The sequence below is a fragment of the Euprymna scolopes genome, chromosome 45, assembly GCF_053919585.1.
Source record: "Euprymna scolopes isolate OS-2025 chromosome 45, ASM5391958v1, whole genome shotgun sequence".
In the NCBI taxonomy this organism is placed as follows: domain Eukaryota; kingdom Metazoa; phylum Mollusca; class Cephalopoda; order Sepiida; family Sepiolidae; genus Euprymna; species Euprymna scolopes.
This window is the reverse complement of record NC_136526.1, coordinates 37128295-37147734: the sequence shown is the minus strand read 5'-3', so window position 1 is coordinate 37147734 and position 19440 is coordinate 37128295. Positions and strand designations below refer to the sequence as shown.

General features: G+C 33.1%; 1 protein-coding gene across 5 annotated transcripts in view; it reads left to right on the top strand.

Annotated features, from left to right (window-relative positions):
• LOC145269449 (glyoxalase domain-containing protein 4-like) overlaps positions 1 to 19440 on the top strand; it is a 119704-nt gene that overhangs the window by 70659 nt on the left and 29605 nt on the right. For all 5 annotated transcript variants that reach the window (XM_080125123.1, XM_080125124.1, XM_080125121.1 and 2 more), the window contains exons 3-5: positions 4631 to 4680; positions 8946 to 9066; positions 16609 to 16747. In XM_080125123.1, the coding sequence (XP_079981249.1) occupies positions 4631 to 4680; positions 8946 to 9066; positions 16609 to 16747 (310 nt within the window). The remainder of the gene's footprint in view (positions 1 to 4630; positions 4681 to 8945; positions 9067 to 16608; positions 16748 to 19440) is intronic.

Here is a 19440-nt window from a genome sequence, read left to right as displayed (position 1 = left end):
AGATCTTTTGCATCTAGGGATCTCTACTGTGTGGGGGTGGGATTTAGCTGCCTGTCGGGATTGTCGAGGGTGTCTACGTCGTGGGGGCACAAGTGTCTGCAGTTCGTCAGAGCATTCACCATTAAAATACTTGTAGAACAGGCAGAGGGATGCAACGTTTCGTCGATGGGACAGAGGCTGGAGCTTAGATGCCAGTTCAGGGCCTATCAGATTTGCGACTCTCTTTTGAACCTTGTCTAGGAGCGAGAGACTAGCAGCAGAAATTAGATCATTAGAAAAATTATCAGCTTTGAATAAACATATAGTTTTCTCATCAGCACATATATTGAAAAAGTTATTTAAAAGATCATTAAAAATCCATAGATAAAGGATATCATACCACCTGGACAATCCAACGTTAACATATATAGCACCCACTCCCTCCAAAGAAACTCAATATCTACACTTGGCTTGCCGTGCCAGCCTTTATAGAATTTTCCTTTTTTTTTTCTTTTCCTTTTCTGGTTTTCCCTCTTCCTTCTTCTCCTTAAACTAGCTTTCTTTCCCTCCTTTTCATTATGTAAAACTATCCTCTAAAAATCAGAGTATTATGAACACATACTTGTGAGGAACAACTGGAATAAGACTTTGTTTAAATGAAAGTTATAACAATAGTCGTAATCATAGATCTGGAAATATGGACAAAAAAAGGAAAAAAATTTAATATTAAGAAAATACAATAAATTAAATAAAATAAAAATAAAGGCAAAATTAAAAGTAAACTTTAAATTTAGACATTAAAAATAATGTTACCAATCGTTATGATAAAGTTTAATTCAAAATACATTGAAGATGGAGATAATGGTAGCAGTATTGGTAATAATGATATCAATTATAATGAAGATTATAATAATAATGATGAACAAAAACAATGATAATAATAACAATAGTAATAGCGATAAAAGCAGTGTAGTAATAATAATGGTAATTCTTCTGCTACCACCTTCAAATATCACCACGACCCACACCAATAATAATAATATAAACACTACATTATTACAGGTGCGTGAAAGAAAGGGATACAGACAGTTAAGGGGTTAGAATAGCAGGAAATAGGGTTGAGGGGTGATGGGTGAGTGGACTCGTATAAAATAAAATACAGTAATATAGAGAATGTATAGAGAATGCATCTGATGAGAAGCGTTAGGCTTCGAAATGCCCTGGCATAAAGAGTCCCGTCTATCCCCCAAATTTTGCCTATATTCCACTATTAAATAAATGATCCACTCTATATCTACCTATATATAGTTTTGTGTCTTCATTTCATACTCTTGTCTTATTATATATATATATATATATATATATATATATATATATATATATATATATATATACTAGCATTTCAGCCCGGCGTTGCCCGGGTGTTTGGATGTGTATGTTGAGCAAAAAAAAAAAAAAAGTGGTAGTACGAAGGCAGGCTCGAACCCGTATCGCAAAGGAGGAAAAGAACGGGGTAAAACCTAATGTTCATCCTGTTACGACCACCGCCAAACCGGAAGTGACGTTTTTTAAAATTAAGGCTAGACAATCTAAAGGAGAGAATAACTTTCAAAAATATCGGCGAAAAAAGTGACCCCCCCTGTAGAAAAGTGCCTAGTTGAAGGGGAAGATATTAATGTTTTTAACCAATTTTTCGATATTTGTTGTCTGAAAGGTCGAACTTTAAAATGATACTGATCTTGGTAAAATCCGTTGCCTCTATTGAAAGTTTAAGGCAGACATGCAAACAGACATACATACATACATTTATATATTGGTAACTAAAAATTTTCGACCCAAACTGATGAAAAAGCTTGCCCTATCTCTGAATACCCTTTATGTAAAATTTCAAATATTTAGACCAGAAATTGTCTGAGTAATTTGGAAGAAACCGCAGAGGTCAATTTTTGAAAACTTTGACCCCTATTATGACCCCTTAAAATTTATTGTTTTGGGCTCAAATCAAGTTAAGTTAGATCCATGTCTAATGAACCTATATCTAAAATTTTAAGTGCGTATATCCAAAATTGTCGGAGGAGTTTGGTAGAGTTCTCAAAGGTCAAATCGTTGAACTTTGACCCCTTAATCGCCGAATTTCTGGCCAAAAACCGATCACATTGATTTTCACAAATCTCAGTACCCTGTATATCAAATTTCGAGTCTGTAGACTAAAAATTGACAAAGTTATTGCGTAGGGAAATGTACACAGGCACGTTCACTTTTATATATATATATATATATATATATAGATTTACCAAATGGAGATTTGCTGAGTTTGGAGGTTTTTGTATTCTAAATTTGCATATGTGGTTTGATAAAGTATAAAGTTTTAGATAGTTGTACATCCGTATACATGTTGTTATGATCGGTGGAGATATATACAATGCAATCGAATATTCATCGAATATGATACAGTGTCCCCCCCCCCCCAAAAAAAAAAAAATTTTGGATTTTTTTTGCTAAACCTCCACACCATACCTTATACCCTTGGAAATCACATTACGGGATCTTTACACATTTTGGATGTTGACTCAAATTTGGAGCTGTTTCAAATATAACTGATCTATTGCCTCTAATTTTCCCTTAGGATTATTATTAGTCCGACTTGGCAGAAATATCCTGGAAATAATTTTTTTATCAAGGCCCAGAGGCTACTCGAGGATGAGGGTTAAAGAGTGTACAATGGTCAAAAGGACAATCGTTAGAAATGTAAATTTGTTAAAATTGGATTACTTAAGGAGAACGACTCATCAAGAACTTGTTTACATTGGACTTGAAGACGGCCATATTGTAGTCAGCTGGAAAGCAGGTAAACGGAATAGAGCTCCACGGGCGAGCAGTTCTAAGAAAGAAGCTTTGTTCATGGGATCTACGTTTAGGGTTAGGCACAGGTAAAGAGTGGGAGAAATTATTGATAGCGTTTTCAGCTAAACAAGTGTTTCTCATGAATATTTGGTGAGGTGGGGCCATAGATTGGAGCTCAGACGAGCACTTGCAATGAAGATAAACACTTCCTCACACCTGAGGCTATTCTCTATCTTTATAAATCTAATATCAGGCCATGGTTGGAGTATTGTTGTCATATTTGGGCTGGTGAATCTGTGTCTCATTTGAAGGTTTTTGATGAATTGCAAAAACGTATTTGCAATTTGATTGGCCCTCACAGTTTCTTCTTCTTTGCAACCTCTCTCTCACAGACGTGATGTTGCTAGTCTCAGTCTTTTCTACAAATAATGATCTATTCCCTGCTTCCTTTGTTCCAGCTCGTTTGACTCGTTGGTCTCCACTAGTGGTCTCCATCAATTTGCTTTTTTGGTACCTCATTGTAATACAGCTTCTCAATTCTTATTCTGCTATCTTCTTTCCAAGACTTATGGAACTCGTTCCCTGCTGACTATTTTCTTCCTACATATAACCTTGGTCTTTTCGAGACTAAGACCAGTAGACATCTCTTTCTTTTCTTTCTTTTTTTTTAAATAATCATTTTCCGTTTTTGTATCTCCCTATATGAAATGCTTCATGCCTTGTCTGCAGCGATTTCCACAAAAAGAAACATACAGATACAGATTCTAATTCATTAAGATCATCATCTTTGAATGTGTCTATAGTTCGCTCTCTAATTTTGGAGTACAAAAAAAAAAAGACTTAAGGGAAGTAACTCCTTAAGCTTAAGATATTATTATCAGGACTGTGACAATAGAATATTCTTAGCATTGTTTTCACTACAAGTATATATCCGACACAGTTAATCACCCAAGAACCACATCACTCTATATAAAAGCATATAAGATATCAACGGATACACACTCGAGAGTCAAAACAATGAAAAGAATATGCTATTGTCCTAGCATTAGTTATCAGTGTATAGATTAATATTTTTGCAGACGTGCCTAATAAAAAATAAATGCTTTGCTCCTAATTGTCCAGAAGTTTTTTTTTTTAATATAAAACGTAGACAAAAAAGAAAAATCGTGTTTGTATTACTGTACACATAGATTCGAAAAAGTTGTCAAAAAACAAATATATAACAAATAAACGTTAACAAAGGCAAGATAAGTTACTTTTCTACCAAACTGGATATATTTTTTGTGTTTTTATTCAATGTAACATGTTTATTCAGCTCAAAAAACATGCAGTGTTTACTGATGTATTGGAAAATTCAAAATGGCGACCGACTCTCTCTTTAACACGGTAAGTTTGGGAAAAGGTGTTATAAATAATAAACTAGACAAAATACTATTAAAAAAACCACCGAATATATGTCAAGTTATGTCACGGTAACATATATTGAGCGAATTTCTAACTGTATTTTGTCTAGTTTATTATTTATAACACCTTTTCCCAAACTTACCTTGTTAAAGAGAGAGTCGGGCGCCATTTTGAATTTTCCAATACATCGGTAAACAATGTATGTTTTTCGAGCTGAATAAACATGTTGAATTGAATAAAAACACAAAAATAATATCCACTTTGGTAGAAAAGTAGCTTATCTTGCCTTTGATGACATTTATTTGTTATATATTTGTTTTTTGACAACTTTTTCGAATCTATGTGTACAGTAATACAAACCCCAAAATTCTCATTAAATATTTTTTTTAATTTATTTTTTCAGGTTTTACGACATGAAGAATTTACTGAAGGTTGTAAAGCGGCTTGCAATGGGTTTGTATATTTTTGTGCGATTATTTTCGGCAAATTTTCACATATCGGTGCCTGGTGCAGTCTAATAGATTCTCAAAATTTAAAGAAATAACCAGTTGTTGGCTGGGTGGGGGTGGGGTGGGGGTGCTTATCTTTGTTCTGAGCCAGCAATTACCATCCCACCACCATCTTCATCATAAGATTTTGATATTTCGGATGCTGCAAGTGTCCTGAACTCCTTAATAGGCAACACCAAACAATGTCTCATGCTTCCACGCTGTGATGTCTGTTATATGGAGTTATAAATAGAATCCGCTTGGTTGAGTGGGGAGCTCCCCAGTGATAAGGAGAAAGAAACAGTAAACTTGGTGAGGAGGATGACATACAAACTCACACAAGGATGCCCCAATAGATCAGCAAACGTAACAGTTTATTACCCAACATATCTCACTTTTGTATAGTTTTCTAAATTTACACTCGATCCCACATAGAAAAAACTCCCTCTAAACTGCAATTTATCATTTACTAGCGAGGAGTACCCGGCGTTGCCCAGGTGTTTGGAGGTGTGTGTGGAAACTCTGGGGGTGGGGGGTTAAAAAAAAAAGAAAAGTAAGTATGAGGATCGAACCCGAACCGTTAACCATTGCCCCACCGCGAGATGCTAACGGAAACACGTTTGAATTTATTTAATTACTTGGATTTAGCAGGTGCCTGAGTTAATGAGGTCAAGTTTGACTGCGGGATAGTATTCATTTACTGCTGAACGCTTCCCCCCCCCAAGATGGTGAGGAGGATGACATACAAACTCGCACAAGGATGCCCCAACATGTCTCACTTTTGTATAGTTTTCTACATTTACATGCAATACCACATAAAAAAAACCCTCTAAACTGCAATTTATCATTTACTAGCGAGGGGTACCCGGCATTGCCCGGGTGTTTGGAGGTGTGTGTGGAAACTCAGGGGGTGGGGGGGGGTTAAAAAAAAATAAGTAAGTATGAGGATCAAACCCGAACTGTTGAGGCAAAGTTGTAAATTAAAGTGTGAAAAAAAAAACAAAACGTGCGATGTTAACCATTGCCCCACCGCGACATGCTAACGGAAACACGTTTGAATTTATTTAATTACTTGGATTTAGCAGGTGCCCGTTTTAATGAGTTAATGAGGTCAAGTTTCACTGCGGGATTTCATTTACTGCTGAACGCTTTTTTTTTTTTCCCCCCAAGATGTCATAGGAAAAAGACTAACCCACATGCGGCGAGCGACAAATGTTGAATATTTATCTTCCCGAAATCGAGCAAATTAAATAGACAGGCGAGCTTCGTTGTTAACTGTGAGATATTACGATTTATATGTGATATAAAAAGTTTTAAAAAGTTGTGAACCGACCGTCCGCTTCTCTGAAAAAAGCCTTTTGTGGACACACAGAAAAAGCGAACACACATACATACATACATTTTCGCTTTTATATTTATAGATTACAAAAAATCCAAAATGACTAACTTATTAATACACAATAACCCAATATCCGATTACAGTTTACTAAAAATTGTAATGCTGTGAATGTTTTCAAATGTCCTATTTGGAGAATATGTCTCCAAAAACAATTTATATATCGACATGACAAGTATTTCTCGCTGGCTTACATGTTACCTGTCTTTCCTCAACAGCACCATTTGCCAACATTTAATAGCACACGACACTCTCCAAAAATTAATTTAGAAATACATTAATAAAAAATACCGCCATTTTACCCGTCTTACACTGTAACCTATGTCTTCACATCATCGAAGCCCTACTCATTTGCATAAACAAACTGACCATTAATCAGGCTCCATATAAAGAAAAGGATACTTGCGAGCTTGTCTCTGCTTTATTACTATGTTTATGGCAAGTGCTCGTCTGAGCTCTAATCTATGGTTCCCCCTTGCCTGTTGCTTTATTTTGGACTTGTAATGGGGTATGATCCCACACAGTTGGACGATTCTATTTATTAACGATGCTGCTAGGAACTGACGAATCGAATTAATTCACGTTCTGCTACCAACCAATCAGAAACCAGAATTGCTTCATAAATATTAAACCTTTTCTGGAGCAATTTCATGTTTTTTTCCGTCTCAACATGGTAAGAATATTTTGCTCTGTGGAACTCTCTACTGCAAACAAGTCACCTCTCAGGACTTGTGTGTAACAACGAACCATCGGAAACTGTTCTGTCTACTGCAAACCAGTCACCTCTCAAGACTTGTTTAGAACAATGAACCATCTGAAACGTTTCTGAAACTAAACATGGCTTACACTTCTAGAGGTTATGGGCCCAGCACGCTTCCACTTTCACAAGAAACACTCGTCTAGCTGAAAACACTATTAATAATTTCTCCCACTCTTTATCTGTGCCTAAACCGAAACGTAAATTCCATGAACAAAGCGCCTTTGTTAGAACTGCACACCTGTGGAACTCTCTTCCGTTTTTCTACTTTCCAGCTGCCTACAATATGGCCGTCTTCAAGTCCAATGTAAACAAGTTCTTGATGAGTCGTTCCCCCTTAAGTTAACAAATTTACCAAATTTCCACAACTAATGATTACTACGATATTGTCCCATCGACTACTGTGCACTCTTTAGCCCTTATCCTCGAGTGGCTTCTGGGCCTTGATAAGTGGTGACTCCTATTTAAAAAACAAAAAAAAACTTAAGTGCCTTTAAACTATTTTAATCAACTTTTTCAATAAATTCACTAAGCTCAAATTTTTTAAAAATTTATCACGAGCCTAGAGACAACTCATGGGAGTCGAAAACGTTCACGGTTATGGCGAATTTCTTTTTTATACACTTGCACAGGAGGTTCGAACATTGACCCGGCAAATGGAAAAGACGGATCGCAAGAGAAACAAATCTTATATAAGCCTTTTTGTGAACAAATCAGTACAAAACTTGTTGATATGTGAAATTTTGTAATGTACCTATTTATAGTGCCTCCCCACGGGACAGAGTTAGACACCAGGGTTGTTTTTTAACGTGGAGAAAAGGTACAAAAATAAAAAAATTGTCTCAGTCGTGAAGGACTGATCCTCCACTGAAAGAGAACAAGAAATGGAAGTGCAGCATCTGAAGAACAGATATTACACTTTGAGATATTAAATCTTTTATTCATGTTAAAAATACAGTCAAAATCAATGATGAAAAAAAAACTTAGGCACATGGCCAACTCAAGAGGGGGTGATTGTGGGTGTCGTTGGTCATCCTTGTCACTCCAGAAATAAACAAAATCAAAAGTGTCTCCCAGCTAGTATCTTTCACCATAATACCGCATTCACCCTTTCATACTGGGGGACATCCTACTTAACTCCCAATTTTTAAAACATTTTTTATTGACGTGTAAAAACAAAAAAAAGATAACAATAAAATTGGTACAATCCACTTTGATCTTGACCAAAAATGTAGGAAATTCTGGTATGGGCTTATGTTTAAAACTAGTCGATCTACCCATTTAAAAACGGGCAAACATGATAGCCCATTCACTTGGAATAAATGCTTTATGCCAAATTGGTGGTGGTTGAATAAGGTTAAATTTGTGCTCATTTTTGCATTAGGTATTAATCCTTTACTGTATTGGATACCATAATACTTAGTTCGATATACCTTGTCATAAAAAAAGTGGAATGGATGGACAGATAGACAGACACGGAGAAATATAATATAGGTACTTTATCAGATTAGGTGAAATAAATATCATATTCAGATCCAACATAAAAAACAATTGGAGCCTCTACACTATCAGGACGAAATTTCGAAAATCGTAAAACTGAATTTCACATGAAAACAACGGTATCTACGTATTCCTTGTATTTTTAAAGATGATTATATCCAAAAATTACGAAAATCGATAAGGTAGAAAATTATTTATTAAAGAAAATAGAATTTGAAGAAAACGATTGTATTTGCTTATGTATGACACAGGAGAGTTCAAAAGGGAGGTAATTTTCTGTTTTGATTTAAACAAGATGGCTGAAATTTTTCACCAGCTAACATGATTAAAGTTTTTTTTTCTTAATAATTCAGTAATATTCAGGTAATTTCGACTGCATAATTTGGAAGCTACCATTGTAATTTATAAATTTGTAATTTGGACCAAAAAAAAAATCAATAAAAACCATTTTTTTTTATCTAAAAACTCCATTTATTGACTACAAAATTTCGTCCCAATTCTGTAGAAGCACGGAAAAATTATTATGTTTAAGATTTTGAAAATGGCATAATATAATCTTTATCTTTTCTTTTTTCAGTCCGTATGATGGCAGATGGAGTAAAACGATGATTGGTTACGGCACCGAAGATGACCATTTTGTTATGGAACTGACCTATAATTACAATATTGGTTCATATAAGTTAGGAAACGATTTTGGGGTAAGTCATCTTATATTTCTCGTAACATTCTTTGTCCCAGACGCTATTCAAAATAGAATCATTGGTCCTTTTGTTAAAAAAACTAAAATATAAAAAAAAATCTGTATGATGTACTTATCCATGATGAAACAAAAATATCATATTCCAAAAATCACGTAAATCACTCAAGTAGTTTTATTCTTATAAAGAAAATCATTTTTAAGCAATTAATGGGAATTTTTAGGTATTCCAATATAAATCTTGCAACTTTGAATTATTGTTGAGTTATATCCCTCGATTTCTTGGCTTTGTTTTTAAAATAACAGGCAAGACAGTCGCTCTTTGGTTACTCATAATTTTTTTTTTTTTCTATAAATAAAATTACTTGATCAATTTACAAAATGGATAATAAAAGTCTGTGAGGGATGGTGAGAGGTGTGGAAGGAGTAAGGAAGTCAGAACACCAGAGTTGATTGGCCAAATAAAGAATTTCATGGATAATGACCATCGCGTGTCTATAGAGATATTAGGTGCACAATTTGATGTCAGTGTGGGAACTGTATACACAATTATTTGTGAGGAACTGAACATGTGAAAGATTTGCGTGAAATTTGTCCCAGTGGTGCTCCATCCTTATCGTAGACTATTTGACCAAGATGAACATCAACCTTGCTGCCTATGACTTTAGGTTATTCCCTAAGCTCAAGGAAAACCTCAGAGGCTGTCGTTGTGAGACAATTGAGGAGATGAAAGAGGCTGTGACGAGGAAGATCGTTGACACGCTCACACAAAAAGACTTCCATCGGCTCATTGATTGAGATTGTCAGACTAACTTCCTCATCTTGGTTGTTATCGTCACAACGTTTCGGCCGTTTTGCCCTCCGGCCTTCATCAGGTGTTGTTAGGAGTCTCGAACCCAACCCTTTATTATTATTACGGGGGTACCGTGTTCGGACTCCAGCTAGGCTCTGGGACATAGTTGCTGATTCTCTGTTTTGAATGTTACTTTTCACTGCCTTCGTTCAGGAAAAATCAGGTATAGCCAACCATGTCTGGATGGGGAAGGGAGACCATCGCCCCCTATGGGATGAAGTAAAAATAATAAACAGAGAGACCCACTAGAAAGTGAGAAAACTTAACGAAACAGCTCACATGCTCGGACATAACAACCTACTGAGCAAACCAAGCATAGAGCTGAATGCAATTTGGACACCTCTGATAGAGAGAGAAAACCTTGAATAACAACATAGGTTTAACATTAACAAAAACCAACTAAGAATTGTCCTAGTAACATATGGCCGAGTGGTCCTAGACGTTGTATCAAAGTTTATAGTTACCCAATCCTGAACGAAGGCAATGAAAAGTAACATTCAAAACAGAGAATCAGCAACTATGTCCCAGAGCCTAGCTGGAGTCCGAACATGGTACCCCCATAATAATAATAAAGGGTTGGGTTCGAAACTCCTAACAACACCTGATGAAGGCTGGAGGGCAAAACGGCCGAAACGTTGTGACGATAACAACCAAGATGAGGAAGTCAGTCCGACAATCTCAATCAATGAAAACAACTCATCTCAAAAATACAGACAATTATTATTTTCGGATGTTTACTCTTTTCTGTGTTCGTATGGAATTTCATTCACCAGTTTTAGGGAGGAGGTCAATTTTAAGGAATGTGTTCACGTCGATTTTGGGGTTTTACTTTAGTGTTTTTTGTAATGGGAGAAATATTTTTGAGAGGAGATGGACTCGGAGAAATATTTTCAGTGAAAAGTTTTGTAGAGTTTATAAACAAATGTGAGAAAAACGAGAGACATTGTCATACGGTAAACAAACAAAAAAAAAACCCAAAAAACTTATACATTAAGAATGCATATATTCATAAAAAGATAATTTATATATGTTTAAAATGGAAGGTTTACAGCAATGGGAAAACAGAATGTTCGTGAATATTTTTAGAATTCTTGTAAAAACAAGGGGTTCTTTAGATGTGTGTCAGAAACTTCATGAAAAATATTGAATAATTCGACCCCCTGTCTTTTCAAGCTTATAACGACTCGAAAAATGTAATTCAAACCCTAATTGTTTTTCAATTAAAGGAGCAAGGACCAAAAATACAGACAATTACTTCCCTGGGCTCTTCCAGAAGTTGTTGGAACGGTATAACAAGTGCATTGCAGCCGGAGGAGATTACTTTAAAGGGGACGATAGTTTTGTATGTGTACTATCAATAAAAGTGCCTATATGAAAAAAAAGTCTGGAAACTTATTGAAGGCACCTCATAAATTGATGACTTTGAAATTTGAGGGAAATATGAGTTGGCTTTCACTCGGTGCGTACGGCACAACCCCACGAACTGGCGTGTTCCCATTTATTTGTCTCCCTGCAAAGATAGGCACACGGTCAGTTTTTAATGTGAGGAAAACGTGTGGTGCAGTGGGATAAAAAGTGATTAATTTCAACGCATCCAAAACCAAGCTTTTATCTTTTCACCGTAAACGCTCTGATCCACACTTTGCCCGAATTGATATGAATGGCTCTCGAGGCTTCCTGTTTTCACAAACTTCTGGGTCTGACCTGAACAGAGCTTCTTTCCTAGAACTGCCCGCCTGCGGAACTCTGTTCCGTTTGCCTGCTTTCCAGCTGACTTCAATACGGCAGTCTTCAAGTCCAATGTACACAAATTCTTGTTGAGACCCCCCCCTCCCCCTTAATAATCCATTTCTACTCCATTTCCACCACTAACTATTAATACACTGTCGTCTTGGTGACTGCCATACACTCATTAAACCTTATCCTCAAGTGGCTTTCGGGGCTTGATAGGTGGTGACTCCCATATAAAAAAACAATGCAGCTTTCGAAAATGGGTCACTCTGGATTTGATGGAACATGAATAAAAATTGCCTCAGTCTAGAAGGACTTCTACACTGATTAGACATAATAGACTATGTGTAACATTATAACAGATACCTGTGTGCTTTACAGAGAAAAAAATAGTTCTTTAACTAGCAGGACTTGTGGAAATTCCACGGAATGAGAAATATATTGAGTCGACAAACGTGTTTTCATAGAACTGATATTTTTCTGGATAGCGCAAAAAATTAGTCCTTTTGGGACAGAAAAGCTAACACGCATCAAATATGAGTTTATTAACATTTCTATAAAAAAAAGTATCCATATTATTTCAAATATAGAAACTGGCCCAAACTAGATAAATCAATAATTACTAATAAATACTCAGAAAATGATATTGTGCTACATAGTTCAATGCAAATAATAAAATCACATTGTAAGAGACGATCTCTAATTTACTCCTTCAGGCCAGCAGTTCTTAGCAGATAATCTTCGTTTTTTGCCCTGTTTCTTTTGAATGTTCCCTTTTTTACATAATACTGACTTCTTTCAATGAAGAACCACTGCATGTCGAAATTACTACAAGTTTCTATTCCCACACTATTACACTAATGATCATTTATATTAATACGATAGCGAGTGTGTTATTTATTTTGTGTGCCACGCTTACATCCGAGTGATTATCGTTTGTTATGGACTTCAATTTTTTTGTAATAAATAATTTTATCAAGAATTCTTCATAAGTTTTGGTTTCGATTATAGCTGATGGCACCCAAGTTATATATTATTTCATAAGTTTTGATTTCGGTTTCGATTCAAACTGATGCACTCAAGTCATATGGATATATTTTTTTATTTTTTATATCACAACTTCTTAATATATAAAAATTGATAGAACATTAACTCTATAATATATACAAAATCTGCAAGAATTAAAATATATATATATCAGCATACTTTATGACCAGGTTAGGCCAGGCGTCCCTGCTAGCTTAGATAAATACTTTTTCAGTTTTAATAAAAGAGCTACAATAATATCAGGGCGTCTCCATTTACGCTGAACATCTACAGAATGCCAACATTTATGTTACATACAAGTCTCCTGTGGAATTTCCACAAGTCCTGCTACTCATTTATATAATTATAAAACTCAAATAACCTTGTAACGGGTTTTGTAACTGAACATCCAGTTTACGACTTCCTGTTGTACATGTGTACATAATCAACGTGACAATAAAACATATTGTTTTACTGTGTATGTTTTCAGCGTCCCAATTGTTTTTTTTTGTTTTTTTTTTGCATTTAAATTAAACGATATATTAAAATTTAAATTTAACTTTTTTTTTTTTTTTTTTTTTTTTTTTTTAAATATTTTGGTATATGGGTACTTGATGAGTTTGGACCCTGTGCAAACATTGGTCTGTTTAGCCATGAAAAACTTTTTCAGCCTCCCCCCCCCCACCATCTTTTTTTTTATCCAAAGAAAATGCCAAATTCATTTTAAACTCCAAGTTAATCGAGTGTGTTTTCTGTTTTGACTTCTATTTTTCTTTGAGTAAATTTCATTCATATTTTTATTTTGTGCTTGTTTTTATTTTATTTCATTTTAAATTTATTTTTATTTTAATTCATTTTAAATTTATTTTTATTTTAATTCATTTAAAATTTATTTTTATTTTATTTCATTTTAAATTTATTTTTATTTTATTTCATTTTAAATTTATTTTTATTTTAATTCATTTTAAATTTATTTTTATTTTATTTCATTTTAAATTTATTTTGTTTTAATTCATTTTAAATTTATTTTTCTTTTAATTCATTTTAAATTTATTTTTATTTTATTTCATTTTAAATTTATTTTGTTTTAATTCATTTTAAATTTATTTTTATTTTAATTCATTTTAAATTTATTTTTATTTTATTTCATTTTAAATTTATTTTATTTATTTTTATTTTATTTTGTCCACTAAATATTTTTTTTGTACATTTATAATTATAAAAAAAATGCTTATGCAACTATTTGAATGGACAAAGGACTTTGATTCTTCTCATAATTTCTTCAAAGAACGAAAAATACTTGCATCTACGATGCAATGTAGTGTTTGTCATCAGGAGATGACTCTCATAAAGTATCATGACATGCAGATTTTTCGGTGCAAAATTCATAAGAGTCAGAAGACATCCATTATAAATATCATTTTCTAGAAAACTCAAAGTTAACTTTACAAGAATTTATAAAAATTGTGTACGTCTGGTCGAGAGAGATCACTGGTATTGTCGCTGCTTATCTATGCGAATTAAATGTGATTACCATTTATCAATGGTATCAATACCTCAGAGACGTCACGAGCCATCATATGGTGTCGAACCCATATCAAACAGGTAGAAAAATACTCATTTTGTCATTTAGTACGTGTTTGGAGTTTAAAATCAATTGGACATTTTCTTTGGCTGTTTTTTGACCTGCAAAAGTTTTTCATGACTAAATAGACCAATGTTTGCACAGCGTCCACTAAGTTTTGTCATTTAGTACGTGTAACAATTTGGAGTTTAAAATCAATTTGGCATTTTCTTTGGCTTTTTTTTTATATGCCTGAAAAAGTTTTTCATGCCTAAATAGACCATCAAGTGGTCAAAAAACATTTTTGCATAACGATTATTTTAATTAACTTGTCATCTGAAGTGCTTGCAACCTGTAGCAGCTTTGCAGCCAGTAGATTAAAAAAGGATCTTTTTCTAGAAAACTCTTAAGTTAACAAGAATTTATAAATTCTTGTTGTCTGGTCTAGACAGATCACTGGTGTTGTTGTTAGTGATCTATGCAAATTAAATGTGATTACCATTTATCAATTCGGTATTTTGTTTGGCTTTTAAAATTTTTTTTTTTGGAGGGGGGGGGGGCTAAAAAAGTTTTCCGTGGCTAAATAGACCAATGTTTGCACAGGGTCTACACTCGTCATGAAGTGCCGGTGTCTGTTCATTACACATTTACCTCTAAGTATGGCAAACCACTTGCATGTTTTAAATTATTAATGGCTGTAAGTTTTTTTTCAAAAATAAACAATTATAATAAACAGAACGACTCATAGAAATCTATCTATATTCTTTTTTTCATTTTAATATACTTTCATAGAAATGTTTCTGTTATGTCACAAAAAACTTTTTTCTTTACGTCACAAGTATACATGAATTCCATAGCTAATATAACATACTGACCCAACGGTTCACGGGTAGTCTAGTTTATATATGATGATTAAAAACGAGACAAGGGAGGTTACTCATATTACAGGGTTGCCAAATTAGCCTTTTAAAAGCCAAATTTCACAAATTTAGCTTCTTTTTTTTTTTTTGAAAGCAGTTTGGCATAACTAAAGAAGAAACAAGCAGGATATTATATAGATGTTCAATCCTAAAACCCATAAAAAGACAACAAGTGAACCACAGCCAACAACAAACGTATGCATGACTGTCGCAATGTCAAAGCAAAACATACGTCTCTTTACGAAGGGAATGTTGATGAGGAAGTGTTACCGTAACGAAATGGCGTGTTTCTTATTTATTTATGTATTACTAATTTATTCTAACCGTTTACTTTTATGAATCGTTTTCTTTCTTTTACGGTTTCTTGTTACGTTTACTTTTACGGCTCTGTATGTTTATTACTGTTCTTACATATGCGTGTGGGTGTGTGTGTTCTTACGTATCTTGCGTGCAGTTCACTGTTGTGTGTGCGGATGATGCCTTCTTGGTTGCTGGTTTGCCATCTTGCTGGGGAGTGGTGGTGCGGCTGCAGACAGATTCATCCATGAACAACAAGATGGAATTTGAGGCTTCAATCGTTCCTTACACATTCTGAGAATTTCTGAACAATTTTATTATAACTTTTGTGTTTTACTGAACGAAAAGTGAAACAAAATGTTTTCAAAATGTAGCTAAGAAGGTGACCGATGAACTGTAAAAACTGTTTGAAATTTGGTCGCAAAATTAGTGAGCAGTGGAGCTTTAAAGCAGTTCTAAATGAGTAAAACTAACACTTAACCATATGTTCAAACACAGTAGAGTTTGAATTATATAAATAGAGAGAGAGAGAGAGAGAGAGAGAGAGAGAGAGAGAGAGAGAAAGAAAAACTAAAGAAATACTTGTCCCAGGAAAGGTAAAACTCTGAGCATAAGTTTTGCAACACTTACATGTTCTTATAAGAATTAAAATGAAGATACAATTCTATTAATATTACTATATCTAATATTCTTGTTCCAATTTTGAGCAACCATTACTTGTTTGTGAATTTTTTTTTTTATTCGAGGCAAGCCTACATCTCTGACCCTGGTTGTCGGAGAGACACAAAATCTTTCTTCTGCTGTCTTAACCCTTACTCTGCCCATGTGGTTGTCAACCGGAAGGCCTACGACCACAATTCCCGTGTCACCCCTTAATTTCGGGTACATTCTATCTAGGTCGTTCAAGGTGACTTGGTTTGATGCCTGTCAAACCTAACCTTCTGACCCTGCTAAATGGTTGATGGAAATTTAGATATGTTTATATAACTTTCTATTTTTAAAACTACCTATATAGCAATTAAGCTGGGATTCCCAATGCTGCAGAAGTTTTTGTGGCAAAAAAATCTAGCCGTTGTTTTGCTGATTGTTTGAGCTATGATATTAAAAACTCGGCTCAAAATTTTTAATTTGCATAATCTTTCTCTTTTGTAGGGCCTCACAATATTCTCCAACACAATTAGGGAACAGGTTGAAAAAAGAGATTATCAATTCGAGGCACAAGAAGGAGGATTTGTACTGAAATCTCCTGATGGCTACGAGTTCTTTATAATCGAAGACAAAAGTGATGCAGGTAACAGATTTTTATGTTATACAGAAGATCAACCAGAATAATGTTTTATATATATATATATATATATATATATATGATTGTTGAGCTGGATTAAATCCGACGATATGAAATGAAATGGAGGTGGAAGGACCTGGATACTCAACGTTTCGCCCGATTTATGCAGGCTTCTTCAAGAGGGATGGTCATTGACGAGAGAGTCGGAGGATTGGGGCTATATATAATGATGGGAGAGAGCAGCGTGTTTTCCTTATGTAAATTAGATGTCATATATACATATATATATATATATATATATATATATATATATATACATTTTATGAGAGAAAATAAATTTTTTTTTTAATCTCTACGATATTTTAACTTTTAGACGTAATCCACCACACTAGTTTACTCTAATTAATTTTCTCTCATAAAATGTATATACATGTATATATGACATCTAATTTACATAAGGAAAACACGCTGCTCTCTCCCATCATTATATATAGCCCCAATCCTCCGACTCTCTCGTCAATGACCATCCCTCTTGAAGAAGCCTGCATAAATCGGGCGAAACGTTGAGTATTCAGGTCCTTCCACCTCCATTTTATTTCATATATATATATATATATATATATATATATATATATATATATATATATAAAATGGGTTAAGAAATTCTAACGAAAGAAAGATGTATGTTTAAATAAGGGACTAGTCACCAACAATGTGTATTTTTTTTAACATTATTTTATTATTCTGTGTCTTGGTTTTTCCTTGAGAATTATATTTAGATCATTGTAATAATGTTTTTAAATCATTGAAATTGTTTTTAACGCGTTTCAGACGTTCTGTGAAGCGTCCTCTTCAGAGATTATTTTTACATCTCCAACACATTTTGAAAATAATACTGTAGCATTAAAAATTTTTTAAAAAATTCATTTTAACATTCTATAATCAATTCTTAATGTAGCAATATTTTAAAAAAATTCTTAATGTAGCAATATTTAAAAAAAAATTCTTAATGTAGCAATATTTAAAAAAAAATTCTTAATGTAGCAATATTTAAAAAAAAATTCTTAATGTAGCAATATTTAAAAAAAAATTCTTAATGTAGCAATATTTAAAAAAAAATTCTTAATGTAGCAATATTTAAAAAAAAATTCTTAATGTAGCAATATTTAAAAAAAAATTCTTAATGTAGCAATATTTAAAAAAAAATTCTTAATGTAGCAATATTTAAAAAAAAATTCTTAATGTAGCAATATTTAAAAAAAAATTCTTAATGTAGCAATATTTAAAAAAAAATTCTTAATGTAGCAATATTTAAAAAAAAATTCTTAATGTAGCAATATTTAAAAAAAAATTCTTAATGTAGCAATATTTAAAAAAAAATTCTTAATGCTGCAATATTTTAAATTATAAATTTATTATATTTTTTACTAGACTATCTTCTTTTCTTTTCCAGTTTTAACAACTAATCCTTTACTTTTCCATGTTTAAGCTTAACCATATTACTTTTCATGCTCGAATTTTTCTATATAATCTATGATTTTTTTCAGGCTTTTCTTTGAAATATTTTCTCTCTGTTTCACTTGTTACGTTTAATTATTAGTGACAGTACATCTGAGCGACAGATCAGGACAGCGGTGAATTATTAGCAACAGTTTTTTTTATATCTTGTTACATCATCTCCACCGTTCCCAGTCGATTTGAGGTGGCGTAATAGATTTGGTTGCTATGATAACTAACAGCCAATCAAAAAAAAACAAAAACTGTTGCTACGTTCCTTACACATTCTGAGAAATTTGGTCGCAAAATGAGTGAGCAGAGAAGCTTTAAAGCAGTTCTAAATGAGTAAAACTAACACTTAACCATATATTCAAACACAGTAGAGTTTGAATTATATAAATAGAGAGAGAGAGAGAGAGAGAGAGAGAGAGAGAGAGAGAGAGAGAAACTAAAGAAATACTTGTCCCAGGAAAGGTAAAACTCAGAGTATAAGTTTTGCAACACTTACATGTTCTTATAAGAATTAAAATGAAGATACAATTCTATTAATATTACTGTATATAATATTCTTGTTCCAATTTTTATCAACCATTACTTGTTTCTGATTCTCGAAAATGTCTAAAATGTGAGGCTTAAGCTTAAGGAATCTTGAGGAGAAATTGAAATTCACTGAATCTTACTTAAAAATGTCACAATAAGGAACATTAATTATCCAAACATTTTTTGAATTAAAAATAAAATTAAGAAAATAGAATTTTTTTTATATATTTTTTTACACAAAATAAATTAAACTTGTCAAAGTAATGGAATGTGTGTGTGTTTTTTTTTGTTTTTTTTTTTGAGAAAATTTTTGTTTATTTTTGTTTTAAAATTTCTAATAGCATGGGATTTATTTTTTTGTTTGAGAAAAATTTTTGTTTAAATATATATTGGATGAAATAAATTTTTAAAAATTCTAATAATAAAGGATAGTTTTTTAAAAAAAATTTTCTTTTAAATATTTGTCTAAACATTAGTGAAAATTGAGTTTTGCTAAAAGAAGAAACCAGAGAGTTTGAATCGTAACAAGGGAGATAATTATTTTCTGAAAATTTTGAAAATCTTAGGCCTGTTTAGCAAAACTCAATTTTCGCTAATTGTCTTCAAAAATTGTTTTCATTAATAATTAATTTTCTACCTCATCGTTTTTCATAATTTTTGGA